Source organism: Cebus imitator, unplaced genomic scaffold (assembly GCF_001604975.1).
Source record: "Cebus imitator isolate Cc_AM_T3 unplaced genomic scaffold, Cebus_imitator-1.0 Scaffold350, whole genome shotgun sequence".
Classification (NCBI taxonomy): domain Eukaryota; kingdom Metazoa; phylum Chordata; class Mammalia; order Primates; family Cebidae; genus Cebus; species Cebus imitator.
In genome coordinates, this window is record NW_016107665.1 from 2,087,764 (window position 1) to 2,106,367 (window position 18,604).

Here is an 18,604-nt window from a genome sequence, read left to right on the forward strand (position 1 = left end):
GAGACGGGGTTTCACCATGTTGACCAGGATGGTCTCGATCTCTTGACCTCGTGATCCACCCGCCTCGGCCTCCCAAAGTGCTGGGATTACAGGCTTGAGCCACCGCGCCCGGCCTAACAGCCTTTTTATTCTACTATTTTTAGCAGCCCTATGGATTCTAGGAGTGACCCATCTCCAGGGATAGGCCTTGATTAATCTAAATTTAGAGACGGGATTTAGATTAATCCAATCTTGGTAATTTCCCGTGGCAGTGATTAGTTCAGGAATTCAGCCTTACCCTGCCAGAACATGACATTCCCATGGTTATAAGTCCAGAAATGAGACATGAAGGAAAAATCGTTGGAGACTTTGGGGAAAGGCACTCTTACTTTTGAGAAGCAGAGGAAAATGATCTCTTTTCTTCTGGTGTTGCTATTGTGGTCAGGAACTGCTCTCAGTCAAGAGTGTGAAATTGATATTCCCTGGAGGGCAGAGCCCAGGGAGGTGCAGACAAATGAGCTGGAGCCCTAGATTGAGCCATCTCTGAACCCCAGCTCACCCACTGGGCTTGTTATAGATGAGTCAACAAATTACCTTAAGCTATTTTGATTTGGGGTTTCTGCTGTTTGCAGCTGAAAGCATCCTAATTATATTATCATTTTACAGCTAATTATTCTTTTAATCCCTGGAATAGCATCAGGAAATTATCGTTATTTTAAATTTTAACGTGAACGTTAATCCACTGCTGATATTATTGTCAAGTTAATTGTAATGTACCTTTATTTTCTTATTGGGATAAGATTTCTCAGCATCTTAACTACTGTTACTATACTATATTAAGAAATTTCTAAAATTGTTTTTGGTTTGTTTGTTTGTTTGAGACAGAGTTCCCCTGTGTTGCTCAGGCTGGCGTGCAGTGGTGCAGTCTCAGCTCAGTGCAACCTCCATTTACTGGGTTCAAGCAATTCTCCTGCCTCAGCTTCCCCAGTAGCTGGGATTACAGGCACCCACCACCACCCTAGCTAATTTTTGTATTTTTAGTAGAGACAGGGTTTCACCATGTTGGTCAGGCTGGTCTTGAACTCCTGACCTCGTGATCCGCCCAGCTTGGCCTCCCAAAGTACTGGGATTACAGTACTGAGTTACTATACTCATGTTTCTGTGCACAACCTAACTGGCAAAGAGAGGATGGGGTCTTTGCATGATTTGAGAGCAATTGCAGGGCACTATGTTAATAAAACCCCAAAACAGGATTAAATCACTGTGCAAAAGCCAGGCCTTGAGGTGGGAATGGGCATGGCTGAGTGGAGAGCTGAGGAGAAAAGAGAGAGAACTACGTGGGTAGACTAGCATCCTCCGAGAAGGCTGCAAAGTGAGGTGGTCATGCAGGAGTGGAGGAAATGGGGTGTGGGGCCCCCTGAGAGAAGCAAAAGGCCTCATCTGTAGAAACTCTGAGGTTTGCAGTATCAGGGGAATGGTACATCTGGTGGGAAAGGCTGTATCACTAGGCTGAGGAAGTTGGCTCCACAGTTTCTTAAGTAGTGTAGTGACACTGTTACAGGGATTGTTGCAAGTTATTCTAGAAGTGGCATGTAGGGGAATTAGACCGGGGGAGATGTTGGCCCAGTATCCTGGAAAGCTATTACAAATAATCCACGCATGAAGTGGCAAGAGCTGTGAGCTATAGGGTTATAGACTCAATGTGTAATCTCTTAGGTTTATATGGAATTTCAGAGTTCCCAGAGCACATTCACACACGTCGTCTAATTTATCTAATTAGATCCTGTCGACCTTTTTTTATGGATTAGGAAATATAGGTTTAGAGCAGTTAAGCAGCCTGTTCACAAGTTGTTAGTGACAGAGCCTTTTCAATGAATTTTTACCACTTTTAGTGAAATTCTTACTTTCTAAAACTATTACCTATTTTAGATCCCGCTTACCTTTTTTTCCATGTTGTGCTAATTTGACATTGTTTACTTGTCTGTCAACTGGCCCTTGACAGCAGCATAAGCAAAAGCTAAATGCCATAGTTCACAGCTTTTATAAACATTGAAAACCTTTGAGTAGTGAAAAGATGGCTAAGTATCAACATCTTGTAGAACTTCTTTACATAACTGAAAGGTAATATTTCTAACAAATAAGAAAACGTCTCAGTCAGTAGAAAGTTTTTGAAGTATTTTAGATGAATGGCGAGTAAGTGAGAATTTAAGAAGCCTCAAATTGGCATTGTTGAGTGAAGATGGTAAAGTTGCCCATGACTTCCAATTACAGGCAAAATCAACCTTAAAAGAACAGGAATTACCATCTTAATAAGCCAGAATAAGGAAAATATTAATTGAAACAAATATTCTGGTGTACATCGTCTTTTCTTCTTTTCTTTAAAATGTGAATGAAGATTGGGCATCCTAGCTTACGCCTGTAATCCCAGCATTTTGGGAGGCTGAGGCAGGCGGATCACATGAGGCCAGGAATTTGAGACCAGCCTGGTCAACATGGTGAAATCCTGTCTCTACTGAAAATACCAAATTTAGCTGGGTCTGGTGCCGCACACCGGTAATCCCAGCTATTTGGGAGGCTGAGGTGGGAGGTGGGAGAATTGCTTGAACCCAGGAGGGGGTGGTTGCAGTGAGCCGAGATCACACCACTGTACTCGAGCCTTAGCAACAGAAGGAGACCGTGTCTCAAAAAAAAAAGTGAATGAACTATTAAGTAGTAAAATATTAGACATCAGCCTTTTAATTTATTTATTCAGGTATACAACAGGCATTTTGAAAGTCATCATTTTTTATGTTTTATTGTGGTAAAAACATGTAAGTTGCAATCTTAACCATTTTTAAGTGTACGGTTCAGTAGCATTACACATGTTCACACTGTTGTGCACCTGATCTCTAGAACTATTTCATCTTGCAAATCTGAAACTCCAAACCTATTAAACAACTATTCCTTTCCCCCTCTCTTCGGATCCTGGTAACTGCTATTGTACTACGTCCTGTTTCTAAGGATTTGGAAAGTCATGAATGTCTTTTTAAATGTTAATCTGAAGAAACATTTATTGAGTACCTACCAGGTGTTGGGCACTGTTCTTGATGCCAGGCCCAAAGAGAGGTAAAAGATAGAGGAGGATTCCTAGAGGGTCTTTGTTACACTGGATTTGGAGGCATATAAAACATAAATCAATATAAATCAATGTCTATTAAGTCTTAAATGAGTGATGGCAACCATCCATTTTGTCAGATGCTAGCAGTAATATTTATGCTGAGTTAAAGGGTTTTGTGTCACCTTTACAGACCCTGAAATGTTGAGGGAGGTACCTTAGAGGAGAAAATGTGAGCCAGATAACTTGGGAATTTTGGGTATCAGATTGTATTAGGTTGGTGCAAAAGTAATTGTGGTTTTCACCATTGTTTTTAAATATTTTGAATTATAAAAGTAGTGGCAAACACTGCAATTACTTTTGTGCCAACCTGATATTTATTAATAATTTATTGTTATTAGTGAGGGGAAATAATGATGGAGAAGGTGTTCTGCTAAATTGGCTTTGGTGTAATTGTTGCCTATTTCAAGATTCACAAGAGTGCCTAAAAAGGCTCCCTGGGGGAAATGTACCACACAGAGAAAAAGGGGGAAAGTCAGTTGGTTTATGTCTATGCATTGTATAAAGCTGGAGCTAGGAAGCAGCCTTTTGGGGTGCTTTCAATGTTTACATGAAGAAATATCGTAGTAACATAGCAGTTGAATGCTCCCCACCTAAAAAAAATTGGAGTTAATGGTTAAGTCAATTTGGAGGATATATAATTTATATGTTTTCCTGAAATTTTTTGGAAACCACTTTAAGGGGTTCTGTATAGCAGTGGTCCCCAACCTTTTTGCCACCGGGAGACCAGTTTCATGGAAGACAGTTTTTCCTCTAGGGACTGGAAGTGATGGTGGTGTGGGGGCTTTGGATGGTTTAGGAATGATTCAAACACATTACATTTATTATGCACTTTATTTCTGTTATTATTACATTGTAATATATAAGGAAATAATTATATAACTCACCAGTGTAGAATCAGTGGGAGCCCTGAGCTTGTTTTCCTGCAACAAGATGGTCTTATCTGGGGGTGATAGGAGACAGTGACAGATCATTAGGTGTTAGATTCTTGTAAAGAGTGCATAACCCAGATCCCCCGCATGCGCAGTTCACAGTAGGGTTTGCACACCTATGAGATCTAATGCTGCTGCTGATCTGACAGGGGGCTGAGCTCACGAGGTAATGCAAGCAGTGGGGAGTGGCCGTAAATACAGATGAAGCTTGCTTGTCTGCCACTCATCTCCTGCTGTGCAGCCCAGTACTGGTCTGTGTCCCAGGGGTTGGGAACCCCTGCTGGATAGAATGTAAAAGAATAGAAAAATCTAAACAAAGCTGAGTAGCCAGATGATGAGGATTTAGCAAATTGCAATGAAGTTGTATTCAGTAACTGGTCTCTGAAAGCTTATTCCTGATATATGATGGAGCTTGCTGATATCTGTCAAGGGCTTTGTGGTTTTTTTGTAGCTGAAATTGATAAATAAGTTTGGAGCTACCATAGCGAGGGGAAATAAGTGAGGGAGGGGTTGAACTTTTGAAGTGCCAGAGCCCTTCAAAAGGCAAAGCCCTTCAAAAGCCAAAACTTTTGGCTTCAGGTTAGAATCATCTGGGAAACTTTAAAAATTACCAGTGCCCAGGTCCTACCCTTGACCAATTAACTCACAATCTCAGAATTTGGAGAAGGGAGCAGGCTTAATCATGAGTATTCTTTTTAACATTTTTCAGGGATCTCAGTCCATTTTCTGCTGCTATGACAGTACCTGAAACTGTGTCGTTTATAATAAACAGGAATGTATTTAGCTCATGGTTCTGGAGGTCAGGAAGTCCAAGGATATGACATCAGCATCTGGTGAAGACCTTCATGCTTCATTATTTCATGCTGAATGACTGGAAGGGCAAGTGTACTCATACAGAAGAGAATGTAGGAGGAGCAGGACTCTTATAAAAATCTATTCTCAAGATAACTAACTCACTCCTGTGATAAGGACAGTCTTTCCTACAGGCTCCACATGAATCACCTCTGAAAGCTTCTACCTCTTAGTACTTAGTATCTCTGAGGTCCGACAATGGCAATCTAATTTCAATGTGAGTTTTGGAGGGGACATTCGGATCATAGTACCAGGCAATTCTAGAGTACAGCCAGGGCTAAAATCCATTCTGCCTGTTTCAGCTCTAGCCAGTAATCTGTGTGGAACATTTATTAAAATAAATGTTTTTTTATTATATAAAATTAATATAAAATATTATTATAAAATAAAATACTTGTTAACTATATAAAATGATATGCAGGGTTTCCCTCCCCTACTGTCAAATAGGCAGATTTTTTTTTTCCTTAGTCAATTGCAGAATCTGAAGAAAAAAATGGAAGGAGATGGAGGAAAATATTTTAAAGAGGTCCCATCGCCACCTTTAGGGAAGGGCTGGGGGTGAGGAGTAGGAGTAGGTAGGAGGCATTGTCTATATGTACTTCAGGAAATAGGAAATATGGCATGTTCTCAATCTATCTAAATTATATAACTTTGCAGGATGTGATCCATTTGTGTCAGAATAATGAGGCATATAATACGTTGCATTTAACATGTGTGGGAATTCTTTGCTGAGTAATTAGCATTCCTTTCTCCAGCCTGTATTCAGAGGAAACATACCATTCACACCCTCTCTGTGTTCACATTTTCCAGTGCGTTGGAGAGCTTTTTTTCAATAGAAATCTTTGTCCTCTTCCTAATGAGAGTTGATTATATCTGAAGAAACTTAACATATCTTTCCTTGTTTTTCTGGCAGGAATTGATTTTAAAATCAGAACGATAGAACTAGATGGAAAGAAAATTAAGCTTCAGATATGGTAAGTAAACACACACACACACAGAGTTTCTGCTTTAATTGGGAATTGAAAGTAGGAATTAAATGTGAATTGTATTAAGTTGCAGGCATCTTGTGATAGCTAAAACATCTTTCCTTTAACAGAATCAAGGGGAAATAAGTAAATATTAGGAATCCTTCAAACATATCTCCACCAAGAGTTGGGAAGGTGAGAGAGGGTACTAACTGTTGGAGCCAGAAGAGATCCGATAGCTAATTTTTCCAAAACTGTAATTTGTGAGGGGAGGAAACTAAATTCTAAAGAATACAAATTACTTCTTCATCACAGTTGTTGTAGCTGATAAGGCAAAGTAGTCATATCGTAGGAACCCTTGGCAGGAAGTACAGATCCAGGTTCCAGCCACAAGGCCTCCAAACTGAGGGCTTTGGGCCGGTTATTTTCCTTCTCAGGGTCTCCTTTTTCTCACTTGTAAATTGGTTGGATTGATGACGTTGGAGATCCCCTCCAGCTATGATGTTTTATAATTTATTTGCATATTTCTTATTAAATAGAAAAATGAAGACCTTTGGACTGAGAAAAAAAGGGAGAAAATCATGTCGTAGTTCAGGCTGCTCTGTAAGATGTTTTTAAACACACTTTTTTTCTCATACATAGCAAAGTACTTCTGACACCAGATGTCAGGGGGTTCTCCCTGCTACCACCAGGTAATTCTCCAGCAGATGCCAACTGGGGTGTCCTATACTTTTTCTTCTTTTTTAAAAAATTTTCTTTTTCTCTCTGGGTGTCCTGTAATTTAAGTCAACTTTGATACGGTCTACCTAGAGATAGTGTCAGATCCCACAGGTTGAGGGCTGGGTCCCACAGTATTCCCACTTCAGCTGCCAGTTGCAAGTACAAGTTAAATATCCCTTATCCAAAATACTTGGGAACAGAAATGTTTCAGATTTTGGATTTTCTTGCGTTTTGGAGTATTTGCATATGCATCATGAGATATCTTGGGGATGGGACCCAAGTCTAAACACAAAATTCATTTATGTTTCATATGCAGCTAATACACGTAAAGCTGAACATAACTTTATACAATATTTTAATAAAAACTTTTAAAATAAACTGTGTTGTATGCCTACATTTTGACTGTGACCCATCACATAAGATCAGGTATGGAATCTTCCACTGTGGCATCATGTTGACACTCAAAAAGTTTTGGATTTAGGAGTTTAGATTTTGGATTTTCAGATTAGGAATACTCAACTGTAGTAGGTTGTCACCTATACTTCTGACCAACTGGCTATAAACTGGGGTTCTGATGATCTCCTCCTCTGATTTCATTAACTTACTAGAGCAGCTCACAGAACTCAGGGAAACATGTTTACCCATTTATTATAAAGGATATTGCAAGGAAGACAGATGAACAGCCAGATGGAAGAGATGCACAGGGCAAGGCATGTGGGAAGGGGTGAGGAACTTACACACTTTCTTCCTTGTGGGAGGGGGCAAACACCCTCCAGGCACAACCAGCACCTCCATGTGTCTCACTATTCTGAAGCTCTCCAAACCCAGTCCTTTTGGATTTTTATGGAAGTTTCATTATGTAGCCATGATTGATTATATCGTGGGCCATTGGTGATTAGGTTAACCTTGAGCCCCTCTCCCTTCTCCAGAGATCGGGTGGTGGGACTGAAAGTTCCAGCCTGCTGATCCCTTGGTTGGTTCTCCTGGCAACCAGCCTCCTATCCTGGGGCTGGACAGGAGCCCCAGCCACCAGTTACTTCTTTAGCACACAGAAAGAACTTCATCACTTTGTTGGATATTCTGAGGATTTTAGGATTTGTGTTCCAAGAACCGGAAGCAGAGACCAAATATGTTTCTTATTATATGTGTTTCTTATTGGATCATACTTGTCACAGCTACTATAATAAAAATACCATAGACTGGGTGTCTTAAACAATAAACATTTATTTCTCACAGTTCTGGAGGTTAGGAAATGGAAGATGAGGGTGCCAGCAGACCCAGTGTCTAGTGAAGGCTTGCTTCCTAGTTTGTAGACAGCTGTCTCACCTGTATCCTAACATGGTCCAGAGAGATGTTATCTCTCTGGTGTCTCTTAGAAGGGCACTAATCCCTTTCACAGGGGCTCCACTCTCATGACCTAATTACCCCCCAAAGGCCCCCTATCTAAATACCATCACATTGAGGATCAGGCTTCAACAAATAAATGTTGGAGGAACACAAACTATCAGTCCTTAGGCTGTTTCCCAACTCTCATGTTGCAGTATGCAAGGCAGAGATCTTATGATTACCCAATTCTGGTTCATAAACTCCTGAAGCATTTGTTCAACTGCAGTGAAAAAATATGGTTCTTCCAGATTGCTAGGTTGAATGTTTTTGGCTTGAACTCAGAGGCTCTTGTTAGATTTTTTTTTAACCTCCTAGAAGCTGGTTTAATTTCTTTCAGTTCAGCGCTTTGCATGGAGCCATATAGATTTGGAACTTTTGGAAGGTTTTTAGTGATGTTTGCTGATCTAATATGTAATAATGACAGCAGTAGATAAAACGTAGAATTCAGCACTAAGAACGAGGCAGGGCTAGAGAGTAAAGTTATACATATTAGCTTTTGCCTTAGGCTCGATTTCTTTTTTGAATCTCAGAACTAGGATAGAAGAATATTCCCTAGCCCTTCCTTATAGAGAAGGGACTGAGAGTGATTAAGTCCACCTGAGGGCACATGCAATGAAGTTGGGACAACTACTCAACCGCCCTGGAACATAGTGGTTGGCTTCCTAGTGGTTTCCAGTGTGCTTCATTAGAAAATGTTGTGAAGGTTACCATGCGTTGCCCTTTCTACCCATTAGTATTGAACAGGAAGCCAATATTTTACAGATTTAAAAAATTACGTCTTTTCTCATGATCCCCTCCTTGGATTTCTCAGAGAATTTCTGACTCTGTGCTATGTAGTCCTGATCAGTAAGTGCTTCTAGGAGACTGGGTGATCAGCTAATTCTAACTTAATAGAGAAAAGCCACAACATCATAGCACTATCTGTCATGACCCTTAGCAACAAAATTTTCTCCATTCAGTCCTCACAACTTACATTTAACATAGTAGTGTTTCTCTTCCATCCTTACTATAAAGCTGGTTCTAGGTCAGCAGTATGTTCATATCGAGAAAATATGGTTAGTCTGCTCAAATGTGCTTGGCTTCCATTTCCCCATGATTTGTTAGTTATGTATCAAACAAGTGCCCCTTGTACCTAATCCTGATCAGAGAGAATGACAGGATAAGATGGCTTTTTGTGAGGCCTGGACTGAAGCTGAACAGCTGAGACCTAAGAGGCTTGTCTCCTTCAAGAGTATGAGCTGGGCCGGGCACCATGGCTCATGCCTGTAATCCCAGCACTTTGGGAGTCCAAGGTGGGCAGATCATGAGGTCAAGAAATTGAGACCATCCTGGCCAATATGGTGAAACCCTGTCTCTACTAAAAATACAAAAATTAGCCAGGCATGGTGATGGGTGCCTATAGTCCTAGCTACTGAGGAGGCCGAGGCAGGAGAATCGCTTGAACCCGGAAGGTGGAAGTTGCAGTGAGCCAAGATGGCGCCACTCCACTCCAGCCTGGGTGACAGAGCGAGACTCCATCTAAAAAAAAAAAAAAAAAAAGTATGAGCTGTTTAGTGGCAGAGCTGGGGCCTAGATCCTCTGAGCCTGTTTCCTCATCTGCAGAACTTGGATGCTGGTAGCACACAGAACCCCCTCCCCCACCCCGGTGGGCTGTGGTAGACATCACATGAGTGCAGTTTGAAAGTATTTTGTAAGGTATATGTCTATGTTAAGGTATTTATTGTTTTAACTTATGATATTCCTTTGGGCCTTCATCTTTTATTATGGTTTGGTATGTACTAGATTTCTAATGTATTTCCACAAATGCCTCTTTCTTGCTGCACTTATGTTGTCTTAGTAGCACAGGGAATGAATTAATTCTGGCTGGAAGTGGCAAATTTGAGAATATTGCTTTTCTCAAGTATCAAGGAAATGTAACATCCTTTATAGAATTGCTTCTATAAATGAAATCAGAAACTATTGTATTTTTTAGAATGCATTTTAATGGTATCCTATCAGCTAAAAAGCAAAAATATATGAAGGTTTATATAGTTTTGACATGTTGTTTATGTATGAAAGTCTTTAGAAACATTGTCAAGATTTATGTGTTGAACTCCAGGTCCCCATGAAATCATGGGCTCCATAGCTGAAAAAGTTCTTGAGGAGATCTATTTTATTGTGCTCTGCTGAGCAGAATGTACACAGTAATAATAAGTCCAGCTCGATTGCTTGCTTTCTATAGAAATCAGACATTCAGGCAAGAAAGCAAAGTGCTTTAATCATTAAGCACTTACAAAAAGGATTATAACTACCTCGGGGAGTCCAAGAATTTAGAACTATTGTCTATTCCCTCCCACATGTGTTTGACTAATATGACACACCAGTTCCTACCAGGATTTTTCTGTGTATTTTTTTGTTGCTGCATTTATCAAGGTCTGGGTTTTTCACCCGAGTCATTGTGAGCTCTTGACAGGCTCCTGTGGCCACCACCGCCTCCAGCTCGCAGATATGCAGTGGGCTCCCTTTGTGTCTCATTCTCCTTTCCCCTGTGACCACTCACCCTGAGCAGACCAGAATTACATCTCCTACAGCAGGGTCTCTCCTCAGTGATGCTGGTGATAACTTTAAAAACCACTCTCCTTTGTTTCACATTTTAGGGACACAGCGGGTCAGGAAAGATTCCGAACAATCACAACAGCGTACTACAGAGGAGCCATGGTGAGTGTGTTGTAGGGTGTTGTAACTCTTCAGGTGGAAGTAAAACATGAATGTTTGTTTGCCAAGATTATAGGATTCAAGTTGGAGTCTAGTGCAATGGAGAAGAATAAATTTGGTGATGGGGAAGACAGTTTTTGGTTGTGTTTAGCAACTGTATACCTTGCCATTGGTCTTCATCCTAATAATCAGGTGATTAACTTGTAGATGTTCTAGAACTCCTCCACACATTCTGAAGTGATTGTATATTTTTATTATTTTTCCTTTTATTAATACCTTATGGCAATCTTAGCAAACCACAACCCCTATGCCTAAGTATTCCTTTGTTATAGTCTTTTGTCATTCAGCCCTGCCGCCATTATCTCTTATGTCACCACCTCCACAACATCCACTGCTGTGGCTCCATCTCTCTGTCACCCTCTGACCACCATTCTGCCAGCCAGCCAGAAAGCAGCAGAATGATCTGTGACCCTGAGGCTTAGAATCTGGTGAATCTTGACTACCGAGTTCTTTGCTGAATCCTGGCATTTTCCTTGCTGTCATAACTTCATCACTTGCTATGTTCTATCGTAAGATGCTTCATCTATTCAATGCACTTTTATTGCTTTTTGGCTCTGGGCAGTGTGATGCTGTGAGTACAGTGCTATGTAAGGCAGCTTGGAAGCTGCCTTACTTCCACGAGCTATGCTGAACCATGTCTAGAATGCCAGGCCCAGACCACAGCTTTATCTCTGGTGTTTAGGCCTAAGCCAAGCGCAAGTTAGAGTTTTGAATTATGATGAAATCTAGTATGCTCAGAGAGTCTTTGAAGGTTGAACAACCGAGATCATGAACCCCAACCTGGTAGATATAGGTACCAGCTGCCATCATTCCCAACTCATTGCTTAAAAGATTCTTGTATTCCTGGGAGTGCTGCTAGGGTGACAGAGCTGAAGGGGTAATAGCTGTCCCCACACCTCTAGGAAGATGTGGTCTGCACCTACAGATCCTCACTGACATGCTGCCCTTCCTCCTCCACCACCACTCGCCCTCCAGTGTTTGCGTTGCATCATAACCCATCCCCACAGAAAGATTAGGCATTCCTTTTTAAAGCTGTAGTGTACCACTGACCATTTTATGTGTATTTGTTCCCCACACTCCACCCTATAATACTTTTAAGATTGTGAAGGGTCATCATTTTAATACAAATAGCTGCCAGCCAATCTGTTTTGCTTAGACTGGAATCAATGGGAATGGGCTTCTTATATGTGCCAGGAAGACATTTGTTTGTTGTTTGTTTGTTTCCCCCAGGAAGGAATTTTAGGAATTAAAAAAACATCGTAACAGGGATGATTTGGAATAGTTTACAGGTAATTCTGCTTAGAGACATCTTAGACACACGTCCCTTTCTATTGAGCAGTTTTTTGCATGCTGCGAATGAAATGCTGACACAATTTGCATGCTCATTTTCACTTGAAGATGGGCAGGGGCCATACTCAGAATATGGGAGTAAACGATGCGCTTGAATGTCTGGCTCCAGTTCATAGTATGAAGAAAGAGGGCATGAAAATGTATTAAATAACACATTTAGATTTGAGGATCATCTTTTAATTTATCTACTGCCTAGTCTTTCCCCACATTACTTCAGATAATTAGAAATTGTTGCTATTCTAAATAGTATCATCTTCTACATTTTGAAGGTAGTGGTTTTTTGTCTTTGTTCTGCTGTGTACAACGCCAGTGTCTGACACATAGTAAAGGCTCAAAAAATGCTTGGTGAAGGGCGAGTCAGTGGGAAATTTTACACTTAGAAAGCATCTTCGATAAATCTCCAGGGAATCCTGCTCTGCCCGAGTCTCGGATCTCTCAAGTCATCTATTCCAATGGGTTGTGGCGCCCCCAGTTTTCAGCAAGTGGTGGTTATGGCAGGTTTAGTTGGTTGGTTCAGATATGTGGCATGTTGACCAGCACTATGCTGGAGTCTGTCACCGTGGCATTTCAAACACAGCCACAACATTCATAGACATAGCAGTGATCCTGATGGACAGTTGGGATTTGGGGGAAAACAGGATCATATCATTACATTATTAAAATTTCTCATAGACCAACACCATCTTCTGGATTCTTAGGAAGCAATTCTTCTTGTGGATATATTCTAAATATATAAAGTTTTAACTGTTACACTTGAATTTGTATTTCTGACTGATTCTTAATATCAATGAGCTTAAAAACATAAGAAAATAGGTGAATGTTTTCTGCTATTGAAACTGACGATACACATTAATAATAGCTGCCATTTATTGAGTCCAAGCTATGTCCCAGGCTCTAAGTGAAGTAGTTTACAAGTATCTCAGTAGATCTTCAAAATGATCTGGCATGGAAGAAGTATTGTCTTCGTTCTGTAAATGAGGACATGGAGACTGAGAGGAATAAAATAAAGTCTCCAGGATCTCCCAGTTAATATGTGGGGGAGCCTGAGTTAAAAGCCTCAGACTCTAGAGCTTGTGCTCATAACACCACACCATGTTCATACTTTCTGTGCTAACCAGTAAAATGAAACTTCATGATGACATGGCATATAAATAATCTGGGTTGTTCATACAGTCAAAAGGATGGTAGAATTAGGGCAGTTATTTGGTATTGTAGGCAGCCAAATACATTGCATCAGGAATTATGCAGAATTCACTTTGATTTGTTTTTATTGTGGTAAAATATAAATAAGAGAACATTTACCATTTTAACCATTTTAAAATGTATAGTTCTCTACTTTGACTTTTTTTTTTTTTTTTTTGAGACAGTTTTGCTCTTGTTACTCGGGCTGGAGTGCAATGGCATGATCTTGGTTCACTGCAGCCTCCACCTCCCAGGTTCAAGTGATTCTCCTGCCTCAGCCTCCCGAGTAGCTGGGATTACAGCCATACACCACCTCACTCAGCTAATTTTGTATTTTTAGTAGAGATGGGGTTTCACCATGTTGGCCAGGCTGGTCTTGAACTCCTGACCTCAGGTGATAGGCCCGCCTCGGCCTCCCAAAGCAATGGGATTACAAGCATGAGCCACTGCACCTGGCCTGACCTTTTTAAAATAAAATTATTTACATTGAGACAATTGTAACATCACTTTTATAGCATGTAGCCAAAGTGAAACATTTGTATCTGAGCTGGAAGGAGGGAGGATAGAGGAGTTGTTTGTCATTTAAAAGATATGTATGATTTTCTGGTTGCAAAATGATACATATACTGTAGAAAACTTTGAAAATCCCAAGAAATCATCTAAAATCCCACCACTCTGAGAGATATATTCTGTTAATGTTTTATTTCCTGTATTCCTTTCTATGTGTATATGTGTGTTTTATATGATTTATATTTATTTATATTGATATTTTATATTTACTTACCAAGTTGGAAGCCAGACCTGGAAGGACTTCCCCTATCATACTAAGGAATTTTAATTTAATTCTGAGGGTAATGGAGAGGTGCTAAAGGATTTTGATCAATGAAGCGATAATTCTTGTGCCCTTATGGAAAGTGGATTAGAGGACATTAAGAATGAAAACAGGGGCCGGGTACGGTGGCTCACACCTGTAATCCCAACACTTTGGGAGACTAAGGTTGGTAGATCATGAGGTCGGGAGTTCGAGAGCAGCCTGGCTAGCATGGTGAACCGGTCTACTCGGGAGGCTGAGGCAGGAGAATCACTTGAACCTGGGAGGTGGAGGCTGCAGTGAACCCGGTCTCTACTAAAAATACAAAAAATTAGCCAGGCATGGTGGTGCGCACCTGTAATACTGGCTACTTGGTAGGCTGAGGTAGAGAATTGCTTGAACCTGGGAGGCAAGGGTTGCAATGAGCCAAGATCTCACCACTGCACTCCAGCCTGGGCGACAGAGTGAGACTTCGTCTCAAAAAAAAAAAAAAAAAGGAATGAAAGCAGGAAAGCTGGATGTAGCGACCCATGCCCATAATCTCAGCAGCTCGGGAGGCAGAGGTGGGAGGACTGCTTGAGTTCAGAAGTTTGAGGCCAACCTGGGCAACATAGCAAGACCTCGACTCTAAAAAAAAGAAAGAAATTAAAAGAATAAAATTAATAAGGGAGATCAATTAAAGATGACAGGAATCCAGGTAAAGACTAATTTGTGAGAATCTGAATAAGGCCATATGTGTTGTAGGTAAGATTCTGGAATATTTAAGTGATTGGGTCTCCAGGACTTAGTTACTGATTGGCTATAGAGAAGATAACTCCCACATTTGCTTGGGTTGGCTGACAGGGTTACTTTGACCAAAATGGTAATACAAGGACAAATAGAAGATTCAGAGGAGATGAGACATCCTCATGCTTTTACTTTGTTGAGTTTGCTGTGACCACAGGGAATATCTGTTGGCCAGTGTCTAGGCAGTGGTCTCTCAAGTACCTTTGGCCCCAGCCTAGCCCTTTGGCCTCATCCTGTGCCCTCTGCCCATTAGATCTGTCCAGCCTTACCAAGCTGACTTTCTTTCACTCAATCCAGTGGTCTCTGGTTCAACATCAGCAAAAGATTTACGATATTTCTGCTATTTACTGGGTACCTGGACTTCCCCTCTTCACCCCAGCTCCTAGCCCTTTGCCTAGTTTAAGTCTACTAAGTTCCCAGGCTTTGGCTTTAATGTCATTTCCTCAGGGAAGCCTCCACTGCTCACTCTAGCCCCTCCACCAGATTCAATTACACCCCTAGCATATGAGCTCCCCATGTATCTTCATAGCAATTTTCAAAATTATAATTAATTGTATAGGTATTGGCTCATTGTCGGCATCTACAAGAGGAAGAGACCTTTTCTATCTTGCTCACTGCTAGTAGCATCTAGTATAGTATCAGGTGCACAGTAGGTGCTCACTAAATATTTGTGTAGTGGATGGAAAGGTGAGTAGATCTAGTATTTAGTACAGAAGTGTGGTCTGGGGATATAGATTTTGGAATAGTTAGCATACACGATGTTAGTTGAAACATTTGGAAGGTAAAGCTTTTAGAAATACCAGACATGGGGTCTTTAAAAATATGACATGAATGCCTTACATTAAAGCAGTATAAGATTTTAAGTGTCTGTGATGTACTTAAACAGTGATATTTCGATCAGCCTATATAAAAAATAAATTTGAAGCAGTGTGGTCTCAGTCTTAGGAGAAGAGTAAAAAGCGAGGTAGTTTCTTCTTGGGATAAACAAGTGCACAATGGAAGTGATTAACTCTTACTTTCAATGTTATCTCTGTTTTGACTCAGCTTCAATTGGTGCTGATTGTTATCATGTTAGGTAAAAAGGGTGTATCACCTTTACCACAATCACTAATTCATTAAAGGTTAACAGTGAAAATGTTAACCGGCTTTTTATTTACATGGTGAGATCAATGGAATAATCTATTTATTGATTTTGGTTTCTGTGTACTTTTCAAATTTATTATGAACCCATTTTTTCTTTCTTTCTTTCTTCCTTTTTTTTTTTTTTTTGAGATGGAGTTTCACTCTTGTTGCCCAGGCTGGAGTACAATGGTGAGATTTTGGCTCACAGTGAGATCTGCCTTCTGGGTTCAAGCGATTGTCCTGCCTCGGGCTCCCTAGTAGCTGGGATTACAGGCATGCACCACCACACCTGGCTAATTTTGTATTTTGTATTTTTAGTAGAGACAGGGTGTCTCCATGTTGGTCAGGCTGGTCTCAAACTCTTGACCTCAGGTGATTCTCCTGCCTTGGCCTCTGAAAGTGCTGGGATTATAGGCATGAGCCGCTGCGCCCGGCTGAACCCTTTTTTAAAGGCAAAAAAATGGACAAACAAGCCGGGCGCGGTGGCTCACGCCTGTAATCCCAGCACTTTGGGAGGCCGAGGCGGGTGGATCACGAGGTCAAGAGATCGAGACCATCCTGGTCAACATGGTGAAACCCCGTCTCTACTAAAAATACAAAAAAAAAAAATCAGCTGGGCGTGGTGGCGCATGCCTGTAATCCCAGCTACTCAGGAGGCTGAGGCAAGAGAATTGCCTGAACCCAGGAGGCGGAGGTTGCGGTGAGCCGAGATCGCGCCATTGCACTCCAGCCTGGGCAACGAGAGCGAAACTCCGTCTCAAAAAAAAAAAAAAAAAAAAAAAAAAAAAAAAAAAAAAAATGGACAAACAAAAGGTTTCTGGAGGGTAGGAGTACATTGACATTATATACTATAAATATATAAAGTACTAAATAAACATTTTTCCCCTTTCTAGGGCATTATGCTGGTCTATGACATCACAAATGAAAAATCCTTTGACAATATTAAAAATTGGATCAGAAACATTGAAGAGGTATGTGCAGAAAGAGAATGGTGACATTGGACAAGAGTCCTGCTGGGTGCTTGTAAAAGGTTCCTCTGTCTCTGCAAGGCAGCTCAGCTGCGTAGAAGCAGGCCATGGGCAAGTTGGACACCTCTCTCTCTGAAGAGCGCCATAAATCTCTGGTGCTACCAATGTTACTACTGGGAGGCAGAGGGACAGAGAAGTAATGCCACAAGATTTTAAGCTTTGGCCAGATATGGGAAACAGTTTAATCCTAGATCACATTTTACACATGAAGAAACTGGGACCAGAAAGGAGTTATTTGCCTGTGCTCATACAGCCTTTAAAACGGAGAACCGGCCAGGCTTAGTGGCTCTCGCCTGTAATCCCAGCACTTTGGGAGGCCGGGGCTGGTGGATCACCTGAGGTCAGGAGTTTGAGACCAGCCTGACCAACATTCAGCATGGAGAAGCCCAGTCTCTAAAAAATCAGGATTAAAACATCTGGTTCCCAGCCTCTATCACACCATGCTGTTTAGCAACAGTATCTCTTTACTAACTGGCAACTTTTTGCCCTTCTGACATTTTCTCCATCTTGGATGTTTGAAATTGTTTTAATTCCAGGATAATTGGTATTAAGATTTTTTTAATGTCTTTGTCAGTTAAGAAAGAAATTTGACTCTGAAATAATTTTGTACACGTTTCTATTAACCTACATGAATTTCTTTTTTAAATAGTTCAGAATCCAGAATACCTTCTCCACTGGTTCACTCAGTACCCAGTTTTTGTACTTCTTTGATCCAAACAAATATTTGGAAATTTTGTCATTAGATCACCATGAGCTTTATTTGTGTTTGTTCGACCTTCTTTCCAGACCTCGGGAAGAAGGCTTGCACAGGCTCTGTGAGGGCTCTTGTGCTATAGCTTTGCCCCTCCTCCCATCTTTAAACTTTTCTCTGAATTAGGCCTGTGTGAGTGAAAGATTATTTGTCTTATTAAATTCATGTGTTTCTGACAGGTCGGATTTGTCTATTAAGTAACGGGTTTTTCTCAGGCTGTTTTTATAGCATGCTATTTTCTCCCTGCAGCATGCCTCTTCCGATGTTGAAAGAATGATCCTGGGTAACAAATGTGATATGAATGACAAAAGACAAGTGTCAAAAGAAAGAGGGGAGAAGGTAAATGTGAATGGAATGGATAAAGGTTGGAATCTACTCACATTAAGCATTTCTTTTCTTCATATTATTTAATTATTGATTTAAGTTTTTTTTTTTTAGTCTGTGTTTTAATCCTTTTAAATTGGATATCAACAACAAAGAGATGTAATCCATACTTGAATGGTGTGAATTAGTATTCGAGATCCAGCTCCCTATACTGCTTGGTCATGACTCATTCCTAAAGAATTTGCTAATGTTTTCTGGGAGATACAAATTGGTCCTTTCTTAGATTCCTGCAGCTTAGAGTTCATGCTCTTTCTTCCAGATTTGTGTGAAAATGCCCATTTTTGAAGTTAAAGTAATTCATTCTTTTTGAAAAAAAAAAATAGTTATAGGATAAGTGACGTTTAAACAGTAATCGTTTTCCAATTCATTTTTTTCCTTAAGAATATTTTACTACACATTAGTTTTAGGTTTTATGGATAAATTCCTTGTAACGGATGAGGCTATGGAT

The 18,604-nt window shown here is 40.6% G+C and overlaps 1 protein-coding gene across 1 annotated transcript in view; it reads left to right on the top strand.

Annotated features, from left to right (window-relative positions):
- The window catches only part of RAB8B (RAB8B, member RAS oncogene family), an 81,275-nt gene that overhangs the window by 50,673 nt on the left and 11,998 nt on the right, over window positions 1–18,604 (top strand). Inside the window, exons 2-5 of the mRNA XM_017506212.2 lie at window positions 5,831–5,891; window positions 10,625–10,685; window positions 16,887–16,964; window positions 18,022–18,111. Coding sequence (XP_017361701.2) covers window positions 5,831–5,891; window positions 10,625–10,685; window positions 16,887–16,964; window positions 18,022–18,111 — 290 coding nt within the window. The remainder of the gene's footprint in view (window positions 1–5,830; window positions 5,892–10,624; window positions 10,686–16,886; window positions 16,965–18,021; window positions 18,112–18,604) is intronic.